Source organism: Monomorium pharaonis, chromosome 9 (assembly GCF_013373865.1).
Source record: "Monomorium pharaonis isolate MP-MQ-018 chromosome 9, ASM1337386v2, whole genome shotgun sequence".
Taxonomy (NCBI): Eukaryota; Metazoa; Arthropoda; class Insecta; order Hymenoptera; family Formicidae; genus Monomorium; species Monomorium pharaonis.
In genome coordinates this window covers 18722807-18748879 of record NC_050475.1, presented here as the reverse complement: position 1 = coordinate 18748879, position 26073 = coordinate 18722807, and the positions used below count along the sequence as shown (strand labels likewise).

The window sequence follows — 26073 nt, the reverse complement described above, 5'->3', positions numbered from 1 at the left end:
TTACGTCGAAGACTGCGGATAATTCGATTAATTCTTACTGTCGACGATAGATCTGATTAAAACGCAGCTTTGAGGTAGCACGGTACACTCGATGTGACCTTTATATTCAATCGGTCCGGAGTGACCTCGGTATTAAATCCTTGGGCGGACCGGGCGGGTGGCGCCCGACGCCAATCTACGTTTTAATCGCCTCGTTTGTCTCACAAAGGGACACAGACGGAACGGGACGGCGCGCCGAGTCAAACGACGCCATACTGCGTATATTGCCTTATGTAAGAGTGCCTTCTTCAAGAATCCCTTTGGTCCCTCGCGAGCGCGTCGGGGCGCCGACATGCCGATGAGTTTGCGAGAGACACGCTACGGGTGAAGTAAATTAAATGCAGTTAAAGACACGGCTTTCAAAACCGCGCGGATTATTCCGCGAGAAGCCGCACGCGAGACTCGTTATGATTCGCATATACAATATTTTAATACGCAGGTATATTTTTACACATAATTCTCATAAAGTTTGTTGTTCCTTCGTTCTCCAGTTAATTATAATATTTATCTAATTATTACGAATATATATATATATATACATGTATGTATAGATTTTGTCGATAAACTTGGTAATTTCAGTTAGTTTCAGTTATCTCTCCTCCTATTGTGTTAAATGAGTCGGCGACCCTGCTATCTCCGGCGAGATACACGTATGCATTTCAGCGCGTTGCTCCACTTTCAAGCCAAGCGGCGAGAGAACTTTCAACTAGAATTGACACAAAAAAAGATAGATTTAATCACGAAGATCCACTCGTTCTTTATGTATGAAACATAATACGATATTGGATCAGAACGCTTTATAGTGCAAATTTATCTAAAACTGGGCGTTCGGCCAACGGTCACTATATGCTCGAAATTTTAACTTTAATCCGACGAATCTAAATTGCGAGAGATTCAAATGGCGACTGGAATAAAAAATTCACAGGTATATGAAATATATAAACGTTCGAAAAAAAGAGACCGACTTTTCTAAAAATTTTATCCAAATCTAATCGAAGAGAGAGAGAGAGAGAGAGAGAGAGAGAGAAAGTCTTATTAAATCGAGATAAAATCAAAGCAATAATTCTTCATAGGGGGAGGGGAAAGAATTAACAAGTTATTAAACTTTCCCAGACAAAGTTTAGAGGTGTCTCGCTAGGGCTTCGAGTCGGTCATTAATCTCGAACCTTCTACACAATTGAACCGCATCACGTGCCGCCAAATTTAATTTCAAATTACACGATATCACGTGCGAACTACGTTGCGAGGACATGTCACGCTACCCGGATCACGTTAACGACTTTAAATTAGTGCGTTAATTATGAGATGGAAGTAGAGAGCGCCGTGCAATTATATATAAGGCTGTTTCAGCAGCGGACTGGTAGAGGTAAAAAAAAAAAAAGGCAAAACTGGAAGAGGTCCGCGTGTAAGCTGACAACAGCGTTACTTACACCGCGCGGAGACCTAATTTGCGATAATTCGCTCACGTATACAGTCGCCGAGAGCGGCCGAATTACATTCTAATTATGTAGAGTACCGCGGCGCATACCTGACGAAAGTTTCATCAAAGAAACAGCGAACGACATTCCTGCAATAAACCCTGATTAGATTCCAAACTGCATTACGTGGATTACGCGGAGTACGCAGACGCGCCCGCGCGCCACGTACCCGTTCACCTACGTACGCTACTGCATGCATATTCCGCGCTTGAATATCAAATCAGGTGCGGTCTATAGTCGTTCGGCTCTCCTTCATTCATTAATTTGCATCTTGCGTTACACCGCGCGTTACGTAGCGACGATCTATTAATGATTACCGGCTCATGCAAATGCGCCCGGCCCTCGGAGGAATACACGGAGGCGTCCGGAAAGTTATAGCAGCAAGTCGCATTCATTATTAACACGCACTTGATACTACCGTTAATCCGAAACGCTACCGTAACGCGCTAGTAGACTACCGGCGCTAACGCGATAATACCAATCGGGGATTTGTGCAACTCGCGAAGATCACCCCCCCTCCCCCTCTCCGGGAGGGCGGGGGAGAGAATTCTCCGCGGGGAGAATTTTTTTCCACACCGCGGTCAAGACCGCGTGCGTTGCGGAGCGGCGCGATAACCCCCGTCTGTCCGCCGCTGGTTAAAAACTTTTAATGATTTCCCGAAGATTTGTCAGCGTATCGCGCGGCAAACCCGAGGCAGCTCGCGAGGAGAGATGGATCGCTCGGGCGAAAAATAATTAGCGTTATAACTCAGTGGGGAAAATCGAGAAAGCGAGAGAGTTGGCGGCCGGATGTGCGAGGCGGACGGGAGGGTGCGGCTGGTTTGTATCGGCGCTACATGTGATGGATTACAGCGATCAATGAAAGGTTGATCAGTCGGCTGATTGATTAGATAAGTTTCGGCGGTGTAACCGAACGAACCGCCACGCGAGTTCCCGACACTTCGGCCTGCCTTTCGTCTATTTTTCCCCGCAAGTCTCTCTTTCTTTGTCTTTCTCTCTCTCTCTCTCTCTCTTCCTCTTCTACTCCTTCCCTTCCTCATATCCTCTTTCTCTATCCCTATTTCTGTCTACCTCTCATTCTCTTTTCCTCAGTGGCGTAGCTCTTTTATTTATTCATGTAGACCTTACCCATCCACGACACGCGCTACCAGGTCGGCCATTTTCGCGGGTCAAAAACGAGCAGCGGAAGTCAGGAGTCACGAGGGAGAAAAAATTAAGGTCGCGACCAAGGGTTGAAATTTTTAGCAGCGTCAATTCTTTCCCGCCGTCTCTTTTTCGCCCGTACAAATGGAATTTGGAAATTGCGTGAGATTTCACCGTGACGTTCGGCAGAGAAAAATAGGGAAGGATCACCAGCGTTGCTTCCTTCTGGTCCTAGATCCTCCCTAAATATCCCTCGGCTTCTCAAACCTTGTAAATCCCGTCGTATTACTTCGTTAAATTCCAAATTGCTGTTTCTCGCGGATGGTTTGACGGCACAAAAGCGAGCAAAGAGAAATCAACCGGAGAAAAGAAATTGAGATCCTTGTATATCAGAAATTTTCCAACGAAACGTATTAAGCAAAAAATACTTTTGCAACCATCTAATTTCACGGTTTTGCATTTGTTTTAAGTAAATAAGAAATTAATTAAATACACAAAAAAGATTTCTTAAAAAGAAATCCAAACGAGTTCAAAAAGTTTAAACAAATTAAAAAAAAAACTTTTTATCTTCAAACCATTTATTATAAAAATATGCTCATTTTTCTTCGGGCATATAATAGGTACAAAAACAAAGTTTTAATTAATATTTTAAGAGCACATTAAAAAAATAGAAAATCTTTAGACTTGTTTGTTTCTTGTGAAATTTCATATTTACGTTTATATTTTTTATTTTTGCTAGATCAAATTATTCACAACGCTACTGATAAAGAGAACAATTTGGCGTCATAACCCAGATTTTGAAGAAAAAAAACGCCCTTATTTGATTGTTGTAGGAAACTAATATATATATATAATAAAATTTAAACAAAACCGCAAACATTCTCGAGTTCTCGGGATCACCCTTTGCACGTCTTTGCACTTTTGATTGTTACGCCGAAACGCATTCGGTAGCGGACTTACAGACCGTTGCTTTCAATGTTATTCGCTTTCTGAACATTCCCGGAATTTTGCAGAATATTCCCGTGCATTACCTAGCTCGAGTCGAGAGTATCAGTAGCGCATAGATGTTGCGCCGTTATTCGATGTTACCGGTCGTGGCTGGGAAAATACGCTGCGTCGTCCCCTCGAGCTTGAGGTCATTGATTCCGAACAATTTTTACCTCGCCACGGTCTCCCAAGTCGGGCAAAAATTTACGCGGGGGTTCACCCCACGGCAAGACCGACAACCGACATCGGGTCGGAATGTTTCCACCTCGCATTCGTGTTCCCTGCAGACGGCGCGTTTCCACGGGTCAAAAATGAAGGGAGCGGCGAAGGGAGAAGGGGAAAAAAAGAGAAGGAAGACCGCGCACCACGGCGGAGCAAGAAATTAAGATCGCAAACCGTGACTGAAACTTTCAGCGCCAGCCGTCCGTGATTCTCCTCTTCGTGTTCTACTCGCGAAAAGAGCGCGGAAATACCGAGACGTTGGGTGGTGAACAATGAGTCTCGAGTCTTTCATTCATGCGAAAAGGCCTACGGTATAATCCGTGGTTTTAAAGTAACTCGAGGCTCCGACGTGCATGCAACGTGAATGCTACGAGCATTTTCTGAAAACTTTATTGGGCTAATTATTTTCTGGTACAGGAAATATGTAACATTCCAAAGAAAAGACCGTGGCCTATTTGCAGCGGGACAACTATACGTCTTGGTCGCGACGGCCGAGCACTTTCGTATTAAACATTCTTATCGTGCGACGCGACGTTCCTTTCTCCGGAGAAAGAAAGCGATTCGACGCGGTAAATGCATCGGCGCGATTCTGAAGCGAAGTCCTCTCTCGCGCGCGCGCGCCCCCGGGTCCCGTAAATCCTGAACGCAATTAGTAAAGTGACGCGCCAACGTCGCCCATCCGAGTAAACTCGAAACTTCGTCCGTTTACCTGCATCCGTCTTGAAAGTTTCAAAATGTACAGCCAAATACACCGCCGAATGGTTGGCGGTTTCGAGGACGACGAACCTCGCACTTCCGTCGCGAGCGAGTTTACAAAGGAGGGAATGCTCGCGAGAAGCGAAGGAGAGGGTGAGAAGGAGCTATTTACTGCGGGCGTCGCGCGGCGCAAGAAACCATCGAGTTATAGACAATCGTGAGTACGACGGGATAAGAACTCGCTTCCCGCGTGGAAACGATATAGTCGGACGGACGGACAGACGGACGGACAAACGAAGAAAATGGAGAACTATAGAGCCGTAGAGAGAGGAGGATATATCTCTATCCGCTCGATCTTTCCCTCTCCGCCACCCCCCTCGCCTATTTTCTTCGCTCCTCTTCCGTTATCTGTGTGTCCCATTCGCGTAAGACGCCGCGCGACCCGAGAGGTAATTCCCTCTTCGCTCTACATTCGCGCAAGTGCAACATCGGGCGCTCGTTTGTCCGAGATCCCCGTCGATGCCGCCGGCTCTTCAGCTTCCCATTTCATTCGCTCAAGTCTCTATTCTGTATTAACAAGTATAACACTAACCAAATTTTCTAATGTGCCAAACGTACACACGGCACCACCGTCCTCGTTATACTATAAAAACCAAAAAGTAATGTTTACATAAATAATGTAAACGTTATGTAGTTTTTTATTAATTTTTTATTTATTGAATAATATGGTCGTTATTATTTTTCTATGTCCACTAGTTGTCCATTAAAAAAAATTCTTTTCTTAAAAGAGAGAACTAATTGTCTTTAATTTAAAAAAATGTAGATAAAACGAATTGGAATATTACTTTTATTTATTTACACTCTTTTACAAAGCTTTTTCCTAAGAAGTGCCCTAACGATCGAAAAAGATGATAGTTCGATGAACCGAATACGGTAAATGAAGTACTTCTCATCGTAATTCTTTAACTCTTTCTCACCGTTTGTTTAGCGTCTTAGAAAGGAAATAAAAAAATCAATAAGTCAATGGACCATCATGAAAAAAAAAATAAATAAATTGTAACGAAAATGCATCTGTTTACATTGCTTATGCGAAAACAACGTAACTTTCCGTTATTTTGCGAAAGCTGAGATACGACGCAAGTGTAATTTTAATTTTCGCTGATTCACAGTCTCCCATAGCAAAAACTCGACCGGCGATCTAATTTCGTCCGCGCGCGGAACGTCAACAGTTCCTACATGACGATATAGACACCAACTACCCTCTCCAATTCGAATCCAATCAGCGGATACTCCGTCGAGACGGCGCGCGACGAGGAAACGCCGCTATATACCGCGGCGCGATATTATTCATATGTCGACGACGCGCGTTTGGCCCGTCACTCCGGACGCAGAGGCAATATAACTTTTTTTCCACCGCAACCCCTCTCCCCGCCGCCTGGCTTGCACCCGTTCGAACGTTCGTCCCCGTCTGTTCCTCTTTTTTTTTTCGCCCTCCGCCACGCGCGATCGGAAATGACGCCGGTCGTCATCCGCGTGTAGAGTCGCGCGGATACTTTCTCTTTCGACGAGCGCGAAAGCGTCCGACCGCAGCTTGCAGTTACGAATACAGCGGTTCGTTCATACAAATGACTTTCAAATGTATAATGTATTTTTCCCGTTTAATACCTGTTAATTTACGTAGGGAAAGAAACGAATTACCGGAACACACACGCGATTCGGTACGGCTTACGAATGATTGACTTGTTGCAACATGTTTAGCTGCGCTTAATTAGCTATCGGCATTACGCCAATTAGAACGGGATACGAACGTGCGGTACACACGATCTAATCATTGCGAGATCGTTAGGCCTACATTGACGGAGGGTTGCATCCTGCATAACTGAATGATCTGTTCTGTCTAGTCTGGTTGACGCCACGCTGCCACGACGCGCGATTAAATGTAACGTAATATCGCTCTATACCTTACCACGTCACAACGTCTCATTAACGATCCTCCCCCGCGACATAATCGATACGATATATCGCTTTACGAGAAGATCAAACTAGATAGGGGAGAATCCCACAATCGCGGTGATTTTAATAGATACCAATTATAGCTTCGATCCGGAATCAATTCGGATTACGAGATTATTAATCGTGAAATCATAATGGTAATCCTCGACGTAATTTATGACGGGCTTCGTTTCAGTTGAAAGGTTTTTCTTCTTTTTTTTTTTTTAGTTTCCAGCGCGGGCAATAATTGGCTTAGATACAGATCCGAACTAGTATCGAACAACGATACGATGATAAATTAATAAATTCCCGTTAACATGTACTTCACGCGCGGGCACAGTGGCAATTAAATTATCTTATGCTCACCCATGTAGTTTATATGTATCCTATGTAACCCACATCTTCCGCGCCATTCCACCATTTTCCAATTATCCCGCAATAATGAGATCTAATACTCCATTATTACAACGTGCCGGCTACTTTATCGCTTAAGGAGGATTAATGACGACGTTCGCGACTACTAATTTTATTATCGCGAGCTAACGAGTGTACCCATTTCGTATCCAGCATCGTACGAGGGGGGAATTAATCATGTAATCGCCGGGCTCCCTTCGCGAGCATACTCGCAGTAATAATTTCGCAATAACCTGGCTCGGGCACAAAGTATCTGTTTGATTAATCGGCGCTTGGAGTTGTACAGATCTACATACAATGCAACAGAAATGAGTCAGTTATTATACGATGGTTTTCTGAGAAAACTACTTTTTAGGTACTTCAGTAACTGCCGTTCGATGTAATTCAATCTTGCATCGCAAGTAGCAAACCGATGCAATTTAATTCCCGGAAACTTTTCAACCTTTTTCTCTTCTTTGCCCTCCTCGAAAACATACTGTTTTCTCTCGAAATTTTTTTATCTCTCATTTTCGTGTATTCATCGCTGTACGCGTATGTAATTACAGTCACGAAATTAATTGCCCGGGCACAAGATATGGAAGTGTATTTTATGTTACAAATTCAAGGCAAATGTTATAATTTTGGGGAAAAAACTCGACTGGAAGCGAAAAATATTTGTCGGTAACGCACTTTTTATCAAAAATATGTTTTTGATCGATTTGTAAGTAGATGTAATAAATAAACACCCGATGTAATACTCGCGTCCAATTAGTTTCGTGACTGTACACCTTAATCATTCATACTCTTGTCCTTTATACAACGATACCGCTGTCGCAAAGATAAGTTTAAATTGTCTCCAATACAAAATTAAAGTGCAGGGCCCTCTGCGCTTTCTAAATCGACAAACAGTTATCGCGGGGCGCAAACTGCAATCGCTTGTCATTATTTTGGATTATCGGTTACCGTTAATTGACGGTCGAGCGCAATGTATCGTGCAGTCTGTTCTCGATCGAAACTATTATCGGGTCGACGAATATCACGACGATACCTGTCACGGTGAGAAATAACACGATCGGTCGAATCGAACAAAAGAATTAACGGAAAAACCGTAGGATAGTATCACGCTTCATAAATATCGCTCCCTCCCCCGTAAATCAATTAATTGACATGCCGCGTGTATATCGGACTCGTGTTGTAAAATGTTTGCCGGCGCACCGATTGTTCATTATGAAGCACGATGATTGATCGAATATGTACGACAAACCGTATCATCGCAATTACATTTTAATAAATAAACAAAGAAATAAATTTCTTCTGCCGTCCCTCGGATGGAAATTAATTACCCTGGGCTAGAAGTTCGGATTATTACGCAGCACTAGATTAGTTATCTTAAGATAAGCAAGTTATCGCTAGTTTGGTAACATCCACGTTACCAACAACAAACAAACTATGACGCTTGCACCCATACCTATTATCCATTAATGCAGAATGCAGAACAGCATAATTAGATGTACATTAAGCAAACAATTTAGCTCTTGCGCTCTCGCAAATTGTTGCGTATCGTGATCTGCATTGGACAAATAATGTTATTCCTATTTAAACATAAGGTGTAAAAAATTCACATTTTCATTAATATATTAATGTCGTTACTTATTATCGTCACGTTCCGTTTTTGCAACCTTTCTCTCCCGAGTATCGAATTCAAGATCAACAATATCAAATATTAAAAGTTAAAAGGGTACAATGGAATTTTTTCTTGTTCTAAAATTTCGATAACACCGAACAATTTACGTAAATTCTTTTACATCTATTTTATCTAACGTTTATTTTTTATTCCCGACTGTTCCGTTTCCCCTCGCATCTTCTTATTAGAAATTTTATCTTCGTCTCTTTTCGCGTTACACATCCTTGTCTAACTGAAGCCGCAGCGGAGTAGCAGGAGGAGCGTGCTGATTGGGAGGCTAATCACGCGCTACTCTCCATTACATTAATTAAAACTTAGCTCTCAACTCTGCTCGGCTTCTACGTCACCTGCCGCGCCATTCGTGTCCTTCTTCCTCTCATCCTGCTCGCGTCTCCCGATGTTCTCGCGATCACTTTGTCTCTCCGCCTGTCTACCTATCCACGTACGCCGCTTGTGTATCGCATTTCCTAAGAACATCATGCTTGCCTCCAACAACATGAATATGAATAAACGATAAGCTTGTTTTATCACCGACATTGCTTAATAAGATAGATTCAACCGACAGCGTTTCTCTCCTTACGTTGTTTATCATTATTTTAATAAAATTTCCTCTCTCCGCTAATTTTGTTCCCACGAAAAATTGTTGTCTAAATAAGTTAACGTAATTAATTATATAATTAAAACAATTAACAAAATTATTACGGACATACACTTTTACTTGTATAGATATTGTGTAATTTTTTCACAAGTTTCAAGAGAAAAGTTAAAAACAATTTCACACTCGACAAAAAAAAATATTGTTAAAGATGATGTTTAAATGTTGCACGAGTGGAAAAAGTCTGATGGTAATAAATAAAAGTACTGCTATTAAGATTTGTTTAGTTTCTTATTTGCTACTTTAGTTTTGCCTTCAAGAATCATTCCCAGAGGGTCGCACTTTCAAATAGATACCGAATAGAGAATTACTCTCAATTCAACGTCCACCTTACGGCGCGTCGCCGCGTTCCATAGAGTTTTACTGTCAAGACTTGTTCTCGAATTGCGAAATCCCGAAACTTCAAAGTGCAGCTCAAATTCTCAAACAGGCATTTATCTGAATATCCACGTACTGAATCTCTAAAATTCTAACAAAGAACATATCGATTTTATTTTACATTAATTTATATATATATAATATATAGTTTATTTTATCAGTGAGTTACGTATGCAAATAATTACCTACATTAACACCGGACGTTTGTAATCGGAATCTTCACTAGCAAAGGTCGCGAATTAAAGCATTAGCTGCACAAAAGATATGCATGCCGTTGACAAAACCGCTTTGTCCATTCGGTGAAATCTCCACTCGACCCAATTCGAGCGTCGTATCGACGGTAGTGTTGTAGAAGTACAAAAAAAAAAGTAGAACGGACGACGAATAAATAACGTTGCGCACCGCGGATGGTATATATTGAATGTACAATTATACATCTCCTATATCGGTAAAAGAGAGAATGGATTCTTCTCCCGATTCTATCACGGATAGCCCCGCTTATTTTTCTTCGCCCGCACATTTATCCTCCCGGGAGGATCAATAACGACCGCGAAAAACAACTTTCCTGCCCGCTAATGTTACGATTATGGCTGTACGTTAATCAAGTCGAACGATCGGCGCATGTGCCCGCGTGACTATACGATATTCCGATCTTCCAGAACGACGACCAGTGATAATAACGTTCATAGAACGAGAGACTACGTATCTTTCGGATTAGCCGGGACATTAGCCTTAACCCAACTGAAAGTTTCATTCTAAACTATGAACACCTTGCATACACGGAGAGAATTTTCTCTTAAAATTTACCCTCAAAATCTGATAATTGGGATAATGTGTGACCTCGAGGAATTTCACTATACCTTTTAGTAAAATTTACTAAAAGTATAGTGAAATTTACTATGCTTTTAGTACAGTTTACTAAAAGTATAATAAATTTTACTAAAAAATATAGCCAATTTCCTCGAGGTCATTATCCCACAATTACTAGATTTTGAGGGTGAATTTTGAGAGAAAATTCTCTCCGTGTATATCGTGAATATTATCTGGACGAAGTGGGCCGCGGTTTAACGTCTTCGATGGGGATACGCGACGTGAATGAGGACGTGGGACATCGCCACTGTGGTGGCAAAAATTGGAAAAAGTGCCGATCAAATAAAATTAATTGAGTTCCCCGCAACAAAGCAACTCTCGCTTCGGGAGCGGGAACGAACCGGAGACACTTCCCGGCCGCGAATTATTTCGGCACGGAGCTTCGCTATATCCGGGCCAGGACCGCGCGATATCGCTTTTGTAATTTTATCGCGGGATAAAAGATCGTGTTTGACTAGAAACTACCGCGCGAAAGTATACAGACGGACCCGGCGCGCGGTCTATTCCGCCGAAATATAACATGTGGACCGACGTGCGACGTGCGGATTTTCCGGAAACCGTGTTGGAAATGGAAATATAGGGAAAATTCTGGTTACGCGGAGAAGAGCACGTGATCGAACCGGCGGGAACTGTATTCTTTTCTATAACGTGATCGGACCTCGGAAACTCGTCGTTCCAATTATTTTCCTATGGGGTTCGGGTTCGCCGGGGAAAACACATAGCGGTACAATAATCTCGTTACACATGCTAAAAAATTTCTTCGAAAACATGGGATAATTCGCTTCATTGATTTGACGCAAAATACGAAGAGGGGGAGGGAGTGCTTCCCCTCCTTTCTCCATTTAGTTTTATTAATTTAGCATCAATATAAAAGATTTTCGAGTCAGTCGTTATATTTTTACATCATTATTCCATGTATATCAGCCTATAAAATGTATGAACTTAATTAATTATGAAATGTCCACTTGCGATCTACTTCTCGCGAAAAGAGCGATTTGAAGTTTCAAGGAGAAGCTAGCGCGGAGATAATTAAATGGTTGGACGACGTAACGATCGTGTTTATAATTTACGCAGGGCTCTTATAACCATCAGCTGAAAAGCGATGCCTTTTTCGCGCGCTCGATCATAGAGTGGAGTTACCCATCCGGCCGAGTTCGCCCGTCCGCTTCGGGGGTTATTCGCGAGCAGTTTCTATTTAACATTTAGTCATACGCTCGTGTAGTAGGCAACTCCACCAACTAGGCATTCGTCGTAAATCTTACCACTACACGCGCGAGCACGATGAGAAAACACACATATCGATGTACGAGTACGCGAGCCGCTCGGTGCGGATCATACTCCTCCCCTCCCCTTCCCTCTTCTCGATCTCAAAGCCACCCCTGCTCCGGTTTCACGGATGGAATTTCAGGAGAAACGTTTTATACGCCGGGTGCTCTCTCGGCTGGCACGTCGCCTCGAGCGCTTTGTCGGAGGGCAGTTAATTAATAAAAGCTGGAAAGAAGGGAGTACGGGGGGGCGCATACGGGAGCGACGGGCGTTGGCCCGGGGGAGAGTGACGGGAGAAACTGGGAGAAAGAGCGGACGGGGGCGGGGAGGGGGCGGTATAAACGGAAGGTATAAAAGGATGGAATACTATACTATCGTTTCATATCGGCCGGCCGAACTGCGGCACTTGCAATTCAAACGAGAAACGGTCACTCACGTGTCGTGAACGAGGAACTTGTCGCCGTTTTTCTCGATGCAGACGCCCTTGCTGGTGATCTCGGAACCGTTGACGGTCACCAGGTCCGTAATCCCCGACTGGAACCACCGACCGTACCATTCCTCCGGGAACGTGCAGCCTGAAACAGAGGACGGAGGGATACAGAAAGGGGGGAGGGGTTTGCCGCGGTTCGCCACGGGCCGCCTGCGGGCGATGGGCGATATACTCGCTCGGTCGGAAAGTTTCCAGATTTTAATCTGAGAACCCCGAGCCCGCCGACCAACGTCCGCACCGGAAACGCAAAACAATCCGTGCGGCTGTGGGGCTATACGATATTTTTCAGCCGGATCGCCAGCCGGCGGGCTTGTACGCGTCAGGGTTACCGGGTTCTGCAACGACGTGGCGGCCAGGACCAACGTAATGAAACAGTTGTAACCGCTGTCTCGCTCCTCCTCTTTCCCGTCTCCCTCGGAGACGGAAAATGTCGAGTCCCGAAGGATTATTTTCTCGTTCCTCTCTCGCGAGAAAAGCGGCGATTGCGGGAGCTGAAAAGCCGAGTGTCTCTCGACCAGGTTTCGAGAGAAGGAAATACGTAGCAGCGCGTAATACTATATCAACGAAAAGAGATAATTCAACATCCTGTTGTCTATTACACGGAGATCCCCGCGCGTGTAAACTGATTGCGACTGGGGCTCTGTATTTATCTATGGATTATGTGCAGATGTAGCCCTGTATCGGACGTTTATACGTCGGGGCTAGCTAGGTTGTTATATTTTAAATTCCGGGGATTCGATATTCCTGGGGGGGGGGGAGGGGGGTGGAGGAAAAAAAAATTCAACAACGGAGAAGAGACGTTACGTTCGTCGTATCATGTAATGCTGTTGTGTAATGCAATCTCAATACATCGTATAATGTAATCTCCGTATCAAATACTTTCCCCTCGACGTTCGATATTTCTCATGCTTCCCCACGTTTACGGTAGACCGGCGTAACGAAAAATCACCGTCCATTTGCATTCGCTTTTAAATAATCGGACCGTGAGCCGCTGCCGAGCAGCCACCCGTGGTTGCACGACGCAAGTAAGGGAGGTCCTCTCTCATCCTCCGTTTTCCTCTCCTCCCTCTTCCCGCCCCTACCCCTCCGCCGTCACCAAGCGCCTTTTCCGTCTGATTTTCCACGGACCGCGAGGGTAAATACGAGATTCCGCGCATATTTCGAATGCCCGTCGGCAACGGAGTTCGCCGCGAGCTCAAACGAAGTTGTAAAAATGGAGAATCTCCTTAGAGAGATCGGATTATCGCGAAAGAGCGCGAGCGGAGAGAGAGAAAGAGAGAATTGTTGGTTCTCTCTTCGTCGCGCAATCGTTCATCCTCCTTTCTCTCCTCCCTCCCCTCTCCTCTGTCTTCCCCCCCTTCTCTCTCTCTCTCTCTCTCTCTCTCTCTCTCGCTCTTTCTCTTTCACTTCGCGTCTGCATCTGTAGCAACGAGAAGATTACAACGAGGAGCGACGTCGCGATTAAGCATTGTTTGCCGGAAGCATTTTGCATTTAATAAGTCCAAGTGTTTCGGAATCCCGGATGAGCGGGGAACCGACGGTTGGAGGACGAGTAGACGGGACCGAAAGAACGGGGTGCGCGGAATTGAAGAACAGGAAAGACGATGAGGAATCCCGCGAATTCGCGACTGCACCAGAAGATGCCGGGGCCGGCCCTACTCGTCCCGCGACTACGTTACGAAGTAGCGAGAGTCAATGGAAACGACAGCAGATGGAATTTATTATATATAATACTCAGGGAGACAGAAACGTGCGTCTCGTTTGTGCCGACGCATCGAACGTGAACGTCTCTCGCTCTTCCTCTGTCCTTCCCCCCTCTTCCCCCTCATCAGAGGAGAGCCGGATTAATTTCCGAACACATTCGGCCATTACCGCGGATCTTAATTCCCAGCGTCCGGCGTAGACTGCACTCCGCGGAGAATTAATACAACGCATATCAAGTATCCCCGTAGTTGTCAGTGTCTAATAGCAGGTGTATCGCATGACTACGTTGTTTCCAGTCGCAACTCCGTTTTCGGTTACATTGAGATGCAACGTCTACAGCCGTATACAGAGTTCTACCGCTCCCTCAAACAGTTTTGGATGTCGAGCTCTCCTTATACCAATGATAAATTTAAGACTGCGTTCTGCACGTCTGTGTTGTATGTAATTTACCTACTTGTGCGAAATTTCGAATAAACAGATAAAACCCCGCTCCCTTTCCTTCTGATCGTTAAAGCATTCTCTCCGTAGCGTATTTTAAAAGAATCATACCGTCCAGATCCTAACGCATAATTATCGTCAACGACGTTATAACGCGCGGTGCTAAGTATCGCGGATCTTTACCGAGACGAGATGAAAGAATTAAGAAAAATAAAGTAAAGAAAAAAAACAGAGAAAGAAAGTTAGAGCTAAAGGATGAGCGGAATAGAAATAGAAAGAGACGAGAGAGAAGGTAGGAAGTAGGTAGGTAGCCACGGTATAATTAACGGAAATTGGAGTTAGGTCAGAAAGTAAAGTTATCGGGGAGAGTTTCGTTGCCGGTGCACGGCAACGAGCCATTCCGCTTGCGAGCGCGTACGCAAGAGGACTGGGCTTTTTCCGGGGCGGCGGCGGCAGCGGCGGCGGCGGCGGCAGCAGCAGCAGCAGCCGCTGATATAATTACTAATTAATTACCGTTCCTGCGCGCCGCGCCGTTTCGACGGGCTTGCTTAAAAGGACACTGTCGACGAACGGGGAAAACGGAAGTGCGACTATAATCCCCCTCGGAGGCGTCTCCAGGCGAGGCGATATTCTGCATCGCGACAACGAGCTCTCGTCCATTGTGAGCGGCCTGTCGATACGCCCCCGTTCGTCGCGACTGCAACTATTTTAATAGCTGACGTCACGCCCGGCCTTATTCAATTCTTCATAACGGAGTTCGTCGCGTTGGTGTGTCGTGCGCGCGACTACGTTCAATTTCAAGGATGACAAGCTGTTTTCTTCTTTCTCTTTCTTTTTTGTTTTCTCGCCAGTCAAGCCGGGAAAACGCTTGTAACGCAGACGTATCGGCATGCTGATGAAAGGCAATCCGGCAGGAGGGATTACAAAGGCCGGAAAGATCGTTTAAGATTCACTCCGAACGTATTTAGTATCTTGATGGTTCCTCGCTTTTTTCGCGCTCGCTCTCGTTCGTACAATGTTCACCAAATTCGTTTAAAGAAAACGACAAATACAACCGCGGAATCTTACGAATCTATCTCGGGGAGGAGTGAGAGCAGAGGGAGAGGAGGTCGTGCGGTTAGCAAGGCAAACTTTACACCGATGTCTTTTTTTTTCGCAAACTCTCGCAACTCTCACAATTAATGTTCTTACGTATGGTACAATCCTGTCATAAAGATCGCACCGCGGGGAAACAATTCTGGGAAATAAAGAGCGGATTAAAGCTCGACCCACCGTTGACCGAGCACTCGTATTTTCTGTAAACTGCGCGGATTTCTCCACAAGGAGGGGCTCGCCCGAAAAGAAGAAGCTCGCACATCTTGAGAGGGAAAACAGATAGAGCGAGGGCTTTAGACACGAAAACGACCCATGAACGACCGCCGGGAGATCCAAGATCGACCTAAGGGTAGTATCAAATTATTGTTCCTGAATATCTCGAGCTTCGCGATAAAATCTACGAGACCCGAGCGCTATTACGCTGGATCCGTTTTGTTGCCTCACGCAATTCAATGACGCTGGAAATTGAAAAATACGCCGGGAGATTCGGTCGGCGACTAATGATAATTCGTCGAATGATTTCGTCGCTAATTTCTTCGCGTTATTTTCTGCAAACGCAATAATTTATGATAATCTATATGAATTTTTCCGAACGTTCGGAAATAATGAATCACAGCATCACTGAGTAACGATTCTCGAATATTTATGGGTTCCTCCATATTGTATGAACCTATTAACTTCGGTATCGAATAAGGTAAAAACGAAATATTTATAATATTGTTAATTTTCAATTATACACTTCTTTCGCAATTTTTGGATCGGTCGTTTCTTTTAATTGACTTACCCCACGGTTGAACATTGCTGGAAAAGCTTAACGAGGAATATCACATTAAAACGCATCAATACTTTACGAAAGGCAGAAAAAGGGATTCTCATGTACGAATGAACTTGGAGATATCAAAAGTCCCTGGAAACTCGATAAGAACTTGGAAACTCACGTAGCCGGCCGTCGATCAATTCGTCATCAGAGGAGTTAAAAAATACATTATCGAGGAAGCGTGAGGGGAGAAGGGGAGGAGAGAACTACATAGAGATTAGCGATTTACACTTAGCCGACGTTCGCGAATTATTGAAAAAATCACTCGGGCGTGAGGCAGTTCGAGATAAACTTTCCGAGCGGCGCGCAAGATCTCCCAACAATAATTCAGTACATCGCCGTTCCCAGGCTACACTCAAATAAAACGCCGTTTCTTTAAAAAGGCAAGGGCGACGGGGGATGATAACACAAAGCGATCGCCAGGCGATTGACACGCTAAAAATTTTGCAAGGCTGCGAAATCGATAATTTATATTTAACCGGCCCGAATACTGTCGCGTGCAAAATGCACTACACCCATCGATTGTTTTAGAGTTAAAAACGCGCCGAGTAATTCCGCCCCTCTAAAAACGGTCAATCTGACTTTTATGTATGTATAATGCATTCGCGCGCGCGAATATCTACAACACGTCTTTCGAGCGTCTATCGCCGAGAATGATCGGGTTTCGGGTGAAATAACTTGATTAAAATAATCTATCACCCGCTAGTGACAGGGGTGATTGGCTATCTCAGTTAAATATGATGGAGGGGTGCCCATCTCTGTACTCGGGCATAAGGCTCCTATATATCCCTACTATCTGCCCTTCTCCGTCACTCTCTCTTTCACTCCGCCGCCGCATCCGGCTCGCCCGTGCAGTTAGCCTGATATTTTCTCCCGGCTAGCTCTCTCTCCACCTCTGTATCGACAGAGGCAAATTGATTGGTAATATGTGGGCACTGCCCATCTACCAACCTCCGTGACATTTACCAACGGAAATGCCTCGTTTTTTTTCCTCGATATCCGAGCCTGAAAGAGTCGCTGAGAGGGCTTTTAACGTAGGAAATGAATATTACAGGAGTGGATATCGTACATCGGCACCTGGCCGGCGATATTACAACGTCCAGGAACGCGTACAAGTAAGTTACGGCGACTGAAAGCGAAAAAGAGAGCGCGCGCCCGTCCGGAGCAGTAGTAACGGCGCTATGTGGTCAGACAGATGCAAGAAATTTACAGGAAAGCACGAGGTTTCCATGCTTCTCATAAAATATCGACAGATACAATGTATAAACGTTTTCTTTTGCTTCAGATTAACATCTAAATATTAATTAGTCGTGAAAAAAAGTAGGATCTTATTTATAGTACAATAATACATTATATTATAAATGTGCTGCACAGAGTTATCCCGATCCCGTGGGCGACTGCGATTACGCGCACATGTCAGCGGGTGAACATCGTGCGTGCAAATGCCGCAGGATACGTACTGAGAAACATGTCAAATATGAGTGACAATGTCCTGCACAGATATGTAGGAATTAGGGAGCATATTGGAAACCGATCGACGTACGGCCAACGAGACGGACCGAAGACGAATGTGTCAATCATCTAGAGGGGATTGCACACGACAGCGGCACAGTCTTCAATTCACCCGAAGACACGTCTGGTTACAGTTTTCCGGTTTACACCCTTTTTCCTCTCTCGCGTCCGTCCCCCTTTTGGATTGACGATCGCGTATGATTAGAGAACGTTCGCTGTCTATCACACAAACTGCCTTCCATATAAGTTTTAAAGTGTCGCGATGAAGTCAAACATGTTGAGAAATGTCCCGTGAAGCTTCTCCCTCGCGAAAGAAGAAATAGTCGCTTTTCCGACATCATGTAACATTGATGGGTTGATTTTTCGTGAGGATGGAATCTGACAGTACACCGATACCTTTCTTCGGATTCTATCTCTCACCGAGACGGTTTCTTTTCTCAAACGAGCTACCGCGTACGTGTCAACGGAATATCCTTTTTCATGGCGCACAAAAGAGACTGAAAAATGTTTCAGCTCCGTTAAAAATTTCCTCTACCAAGCTACAAAGTAGATATTTAATTAAATACAAGAAATACTGAATCTACACTCACGAACACGTACACGTGGTTGTGTACGCGTGTGTGTGTGTGTGTGTGTGTGTGTGGGTGTGTGTAGAAGTGTGCACGCTCACAAGTGATCAATATATATCCGGGTCAGTGATTGCCCGAGCCTTTGTCGAGCGTTTTCTATTGTTATTACACGTTTAAAGAGTAGAGTTTCCGGAACAAAAAATATTTGCATGCCGCGAGACGTAAAGTGGGAACGCCTAACGGCGTTATTAACGGCGCGGATGAAAGAAGGATGCCCAGGATTTTAATATAAAAGCGCGGACGAGTTTCCGCCGTAAAGATGTTTTTATAACGCGTGTTTACGTAATGCGCCTTCAAGCGCCATGAAGCGGCGAGTAAAATTGCATTCATTCAATTCTTAAGTTCGGTTGCGGAGCATCCGGTGTATGTAATCGCCGCCATCAACATACAAAAGCGTGTGTGCGTTCTGGAAACCTGGATACCACACGAGAATTACTCGCTCCATTGTCTTGCAAATTATTTTCCGACAGCGAAACTGTGCGTGGAAGGTTCGGAGAGAATAGTCGTATTTTATAAATTCACATTAATTAAATTTCGCGTGCGCGCGCGCTTTCATCGCGCGAAACTTCAGCGCGTTTTACGTCGCCCAATCTCATTCATCTGTCACGTATGCGTCTATTCCTTGATAAGTATAAATTACGATTAATTTGATCCATTTGGTCCGCTCGACTTTATCGGCAGCACGAACGGTACCTACAATCGAAATCATGTTCAATTGTCGAAATTCGTCATTTGATACTGTCGTTACGGAAAGATTGTCTGCAGATAGGAGATTTTGTAATAACGCGTCGCACGCGGCAGGCACGCTTACTCCCCGTAGTTATCAGAAGTCCAAACGACGACAATGATTTCCTTCGTCACGCATCCGGCCGCGATTCTATCCGGCCACTTAAGATCTGGCGTTTCAATTTTACGATATCATCGAATCTCCGATGGGTAGTATTGTGCGCGTAGCGGGCGCGCCACGTTTCTCAGGAAAAACCATTTTCCGCTCGGTGAGACTTTCGTCCTGCCGACGCCACCGCCGACGCTGCCGCCGCCGCCGCATGCGGACTCGGCGTATTATAAATTGAGATAGAGGATCCTATATACGAATAACCGATGGCCGGGGAACTGTTGCGGGAGCGGATTCGGCGCGCTTGAAAGCGATTGTGCAAGTTTCCCTGCATTCTTACCTTTTCTTTTCTCTCCCTCCTCCTCCTCCTCCTCTTTTTTTCCTCTCTCCCTCGTATACCTTCCTATTCCGCTCCTCGATCTCACGCCGCGCGGCACAGCCACCGATTCTATTCGTTTCGTCGGAAATTAAATACACAGGCGCCCCTCGCGCTCAACGCCAGTCTGTCGTGTATATATCGTCGGATAACCACACCCACCTACTTGTTGAGGAAAAGTTAAAGTGGAAACAATTCCGTGTCGGTTCTTACGCCAGCTTGAGATACGACGTGACTTTGACATACGTTGTATGATCGCGAAAGCGGTCGAAGAAACAAATACTAGGAGAAGCAATATGCAATCAACATTATCTCAATGTTATCGAAATACCCTGAAATACTATGGTCGGTATTCATAGTCGAGTTTTATTTTAAGATAGTCTCAAGTAATGTCTTAAAATGCTAATACGGCTCTGTGATTGGTTGATGGCATCTTAAGACTGTACTTAAGATGATCTTAAATATAAAAATCGACTATGAATACCGGCCTATGTGAGTGAATTTTCTCCCTAGTATTGATTCGAGTTTAATAAAATTTAATTACATTGTACAAATTTTGATATCTTAAAATAGCGTTTTTAATAAATATTTATTTGCATTAAAATAGTGTTATTCAGTTATTTTAATATCTTGCAACCTATAAAGTCAAAAAATGTAGAAATAAATTTTTTAAAGTTAAAAAAATTCTCAATTTATGGGATTTTTATCTAGTGCTAAGAATATATGAGTAGCATTCAGGATTTACTGTACGTTGTGCGTTGTAATCTCTCGTAGATCGTACAACTGTAAAAACTCATAAAACTATATCGTTACGAAGAAAGATTAACGCGATGAAATTAAATGTTTTAGACGCATCGTGTCGAGTCATTCGAGTCAACAGTCACGCAGTCGATTCTTCTCTCAGCAGAAATCTTATTGAATATCCTTTTCGCGGAGGGACAAAGAAAAAAAGAATATAAAATACCCGGGTAGAAAGGCAGCGAGAAACGGCCACGCGTAATATCAGCGTGTAACTCGACGATCGCCAACGTCCCGCGTCTCCCGTGTAATCGTTCGCGCTTTTAATATCAGTCCCCGGGAAATTTATTAAGCCCAGAGCCAATCAGATATTACGACTGGCTCCTCCTCGTGCGTCGTGAGAAATGAGCGAGCGGCTAATTATTTCCTGTCCGCGCGACAACGGCGCGCGGACGTGCTCACCCGCGCACGTGTGCGCACGGAGTTGTAACCGTTAACGGGAGACACGCCAGACAATTTTCCCGCCCGTTACACAACGATATCCCGCCGCACGGTCGAGTAACTTTTTTCTCTCCCCCCCCCCTCCTTTTTTTTACCTGATTCCGCATCGGGAATGCCTAACCCCCGGTCCTTCGCCGCCAAAAAAGATACCGGGAATTGCAAAGGCAGAGGGAAGGGCATTTTCAATATCTGCTGTATTTCCGCCACCACCGTCTCCCTTCCTCTTTCTCTCTCTCTCTTTCTTCGCCCTCCGGGTATCCATCGAGGGGTAACATTGTACGCTCTCCCCTCCCGTCGCTGCATTTTAATATTTCAGGATTCAATGATATCGCGCGTCTACTCGCCCAGCTGTGCTCAACTTTAATCGATAAAACATCCTGTTTGACGCCCATTTTATTAGCCGTGAAAAGAGTGTCGCGAAACAGATCCCACGGGCAATTGCACAAAGCGGCGTATCTCCGCAAATTGCAACATTAATAATTTTAAATGTTAATTTACTTTGAGGATACGCGACACCGCGCGCGCTCGTGTCCCAGAAAATTGATCTCCTCGTCGAGTATAATTGCGACTAATTGACATTTGCATGCATTTTTCGAAATGTTTTGCGAATGTCATCGCCGGCACAAACTTGAAATCGATTATCGAGACCGGAATGTGACACTTCCAACGTAATGTAACGAGATGACAGCCGTCCCCCTCCCCCCCCCTGCCCTTCCCTACGGTACCCGGCCTGTGTTAAATTATCCGCGTCAATTTGGAAAATTCTATGTAACTCGTTGCGATATGATTCCCGGTGGAGGTATCAAAAGGGGTAAAAGCGGATATCGTCGCACACAATGGGGTCGATGAGGCGTGAGGTCCGCGCTATAAAATCAATTTAATGATTTCTCTTTGTTTACAGCTGTCGTACTTTACGTGCGTACATCAACGAGCCGTGTATTCAATTGATTTCGATACGCCACTCGATACAATGCGATAACAGATCGGGAAACGCCAAAACATCCCGAGCGTCGAGCGGAACGTACTCTGAAATGCGTAAAAAAATACACGCCCCATTATCGACCGCACGCATTACAAACAAAATAGCGCGGGTCGGACTCTTTTTTTTTTTTTTGGTTTGGCGACGGAAAACCTTCCCATCGTCGATTACTAAAAACAACTAAACTACTATATATTCACGTCGCTGTGCGCTCCACGTGTCTTACTTTGACGTTGCATCGTATGTGTTGCATGTCCCTCCGTCTCTCGACGCTTACAAATCGGCGCTTCCTGTAATCGATATACCGCGATAGTAATCCTGTCGTTTCTCCGGGTATACAGTTGAGGGTGCGATTTATTGTTGCCCGCGATTTCTCATATCGTTCATAATGCTTATCGATTCGCTCGGAGTCTCTCTCGTTCTCTCCGCCTCTCTCTCTTCTAAAGTGTCAAGTCTGAGTTTCACTGACGGTATTCGTTATGAAGTTCGAGCAACAGCGCGCGGCGGCGGCGGTGTTAGTCATGCTCCTCCGAGGGAGGCAAGGAATGGAAGAGGTTCGCTCATTCCCCTCGATCTTCCAGGATCCTCCACCCTTGAGTTTATAATACGCCCCCCCCCCCATAACTGTATATTTCATGGAATCGCCGACTAACGCGGGGAGAGAAATTCTCCCCCAACACGGATTCCGAATATCTCCTTGAATTGTGCGTCGAAACGCGAATTATACGCATCCCCGCGAGAAAGATACTTGGGCGAGATTTCGCGAGAGTTGCCGCCGGGACGGGGAGTGGGAGGGGGGGAGAGGGTTAGAATTTACGGCCGCAAAAGCGCGAAAGCGTTTATTACCATTTTGTACTACGTAATATTGAACGATCATACATCCTACGTACCATTACAAGTCCAATGTAGGGCGCGTCAGTTAAGTTGATTAAGCGCCGTTAATCAACATACACACATATTGATTAACTAACCGTGATTTAGCGATCCCCTCTTTCCTTCTGGATCAGAAGTTTCCGATACAGCTGAAGAGAGAGAATCGAATTAATCTAGACGGTCGCTAATTGGGTTGTTGTGATCAATTCTACGAGCTCGGAAGCACCATCCCTCTACTCGCACGGTGGCGCGACAAGAGCTCGCGCGGACTAATATCAGTGAGTTTCATTAAGCCGAGCGTGTTAGCGTCGCGACGCACAGGGGCACGGTCGTCGTTATAAATAACAATAAGGCTCCACGTGGACGGCAAACATCGTAAAACCTTTCGCAAACACCGGGGGGCGGACCGTGTACCGCCTACGCGACAGCGACAGGAGTCTCGCTTTCTCTCTTCATCCCTTCCTCTCTCTCTCTCTCTCTCTCTCTCTCTCTCTCTCGCTCTGTCCCTCTCGGGGTGAGTGCTCGATGGGGAAACCTCGAGACCGAATGGAATATCGCTTCCTAGATGGAATATAGTTGGTACGAAGGACGCACGGACGGAGAAAAGCCGCGTCCGACCCGCGTCGTGAAATACGAATTGGGAAGCGTGCCTGGTCGCGCCTCGCCGGGATATTCCGATTTAGGGGAGGGGTATCCCTTCGGCGCGCCGGGAGGGCGGTATGTCAAATAGGCCGAGGGCGCGAGCGCCGGGTGGGAAGGAGAGGGCGTATCCGAAAATATGTTGCAGCTGCACAGCACGTAGCTCGTAATCTTGGGCGACTCGCCGCGGGAGGCATTTGACCCTTTGGCCGCCGAGTTATCGCGGTGGGATTACGCCGGATTTGAAACGGACCGACGTATTCTCGACGAGACGATTACAGTACGAAAGAATCCCTCCCTCCTCCCCCCCCCTCGGCGACAAAAGCACCCCGCGACGATTGCAGATAAAGATTTATTTATACGGAACAATTTGCGGAGCAATATCGTGTAAGGACGATCTTTATGTAACGTATAATGCGATGATTTCATGATAGGGGAGACCGGGATTCGCTGGCATAAGAGGCAAGTTGGCAATGCATTTCGTTTATGTATTTATAGTTAAAAAAAAAACAACCAATGGAAGTATTCGCAAGATATGTTTTTTTACACTTTTATACACAAAGAAAAAGGTTTTTTATAGATTTAATAAAATTTATTAGAAATAAAGGGAAAAAATATGTGCTATAGAATAGTCGAACAAAACTGTTTATTTGAAGAAACGCACAAATACGATTATTTGAGTATTTATTAATAATGTTGTTTGGAACAATATATTTTTCGGTCAATAATATTTCGTATAAAGCACATTATGTTGCATCAATAAAATAAATAAAATAAATCCAAACAAATGGCAAAAAAATAAAGAAATTGTTTTCTCCGTGTACATAATACAAATGTTATTTCCAAAGTATTATTTAAATCAAGCAAATGTTACAATAAGAGAGGAAAAAATCTTATTCAAGAGGAGGCAAGTAAATTGTGTTTCAAAATTTCGCATTAATTCTTTAACTTAAAAAAGTAAAATCCAAATGACATTATTATCATATTATTATCATTATATTAAGTATCATTGTATTAAAAGAAATTTCTATGCAATACGAGTGTGTGTATATTTTATTCTGAAAAGTATCTATTGTATAAGCAACTTATATTTTAATATGTACTAATTTACATCATCGTTGAAGCGAACTGTCAATACAGGATGTCCGTATTTTACTCAATAAAATAAATAAGATCTACATACAGAATCCTCTTTGTTAGACAAATGTAAAGAATTCTCTCTATCACGATAGTGCAGTTCAAATGTAACTAGTAATTTGTTCAAACGCCGAAATTGTGAAAACTGTGCCAACGAGCCTCCCCTATCCTCCCTCACCCTGTACAAGGATCATAGCGAATTTAATATTTCGACTATAGACAGAGCGACGGACGGACGAATGTCGCTCGACGTAGCGTCATAAATTATTAATACAATCATAATTCATCGTCCGCTGCGTTAACAGGCGCGAAACGAGGAAAAAGGAATTCACAGATCGTTCCGCCGGCTAATAAATCGCCGTTAGCGGGGCCGCGTTATAATTCTCGCGTAATTGAAATATGTTTCTCCGGGCGTCCCGCAATTCGTACTCATTGCGCAGCGCGCTGAAAAGAAAGGAAAAAAAAAAGCGCATCCGACGATGCATCTTAGTAGTAGAATGCTTTCTCCCACGATGAATATCATTATCTGTAATACCCAGCGAATTTTTAAGAATAACGGTGCCGGAGTCGGAGCTTTATGAAGACGTCGACGGACGATTAAAAGTAAAGCTACGAGAGTTCCGCAGCTAGTTCTCTCAACTAATTTTTAATCTCGCCTACGCGAATCACTTGCTGATAGAACAATCTCTAGTTCAGCCGTAAACCTTCGCGAGTTTATTCCGACTCGTTCGATAATTTCGCGGGCGTACCTGACTTATCGTTTTCCAGCCGCACGAATCACCGTAAACATTCAAAGAACGAGGATGGAAAAGGGAGGGGGGGGAGGGAGAAGAAATGGGGTTGCTCCATCCGGTATACCATCGCCTCCGTGTGTGTTTGTGTACACTGTGCTGTGTACATAAATTACGGGTGGTGCAATCGATATCCTTTACGATCTCCAGACGCAATAGCGCATACGCGATAAAGGGGCTTCAGACACCAACGGCAGCGCGGCGGCTAAATTCACAATAAGTACGCTAACTCGATGAAACGTGTAAATCGTAAAAGATACGGCCCGTTTGTCGGACCAGCGAGATGCGGCGGGCGGGTGCTTTTCGCGCGCTTCAAGGGCCCCGCCCGGGGTATTAACCGTTCTGTGGGCCGCCGATCTCTCGCGCGTACAATTTATTGCGTTTCACCCTTCGCGCGGTACCTTTCCTGTGCCCCGGGTTTACGGCCGTAGCGAGTCGATGGAAGCGCAATATCCGTTTTATAAAGTTGCAAGAAGGATAAGCCGCGCACGCAGAGCCGCGAGCCGAGAGGAGGGGGGGGAACGACCCTCCTCACGAACCCCCCGTCGGGTCGTTAAAGCGCGATAGTTTTCGCGCGGTTCTAATTCATCTCGCGCAACATATAACGCGATATCATTTGTCATAACCGCGCTACGAACAAACAGGCCGCAAGAAATACGGGGGGCTAGGCCGAAAGTTGCACGCGCGGAAACTTTCCCGGGGCATTAAGCTTATTA

The 26073-nt window shown here is 44.8% G+C and overlaps 1 protein-coding gene across 2 annotated transcripts in view; it reads right to left on the bottom strand.

The window, feature by feature from the left end:
• LOC105834915 overlaps window positions 1-26073 on the bottom strand; it is a 245647-nt gene that overhangs the window by 63696 nt on the left and 155878 nt on the right. For both annotated transcript variants that reach the window (XM_036292371.1, XM_028193061.2), the window contains one exon: window positions 12240-12378. In XM_036292371.1, coding sequence (XP_036148264.1) covers window positions 12240-12378 — 139 coding nt within the window. The remainder of the gene's footprint in view (window positions 1-12239; window positions 12379-26073) is intronic.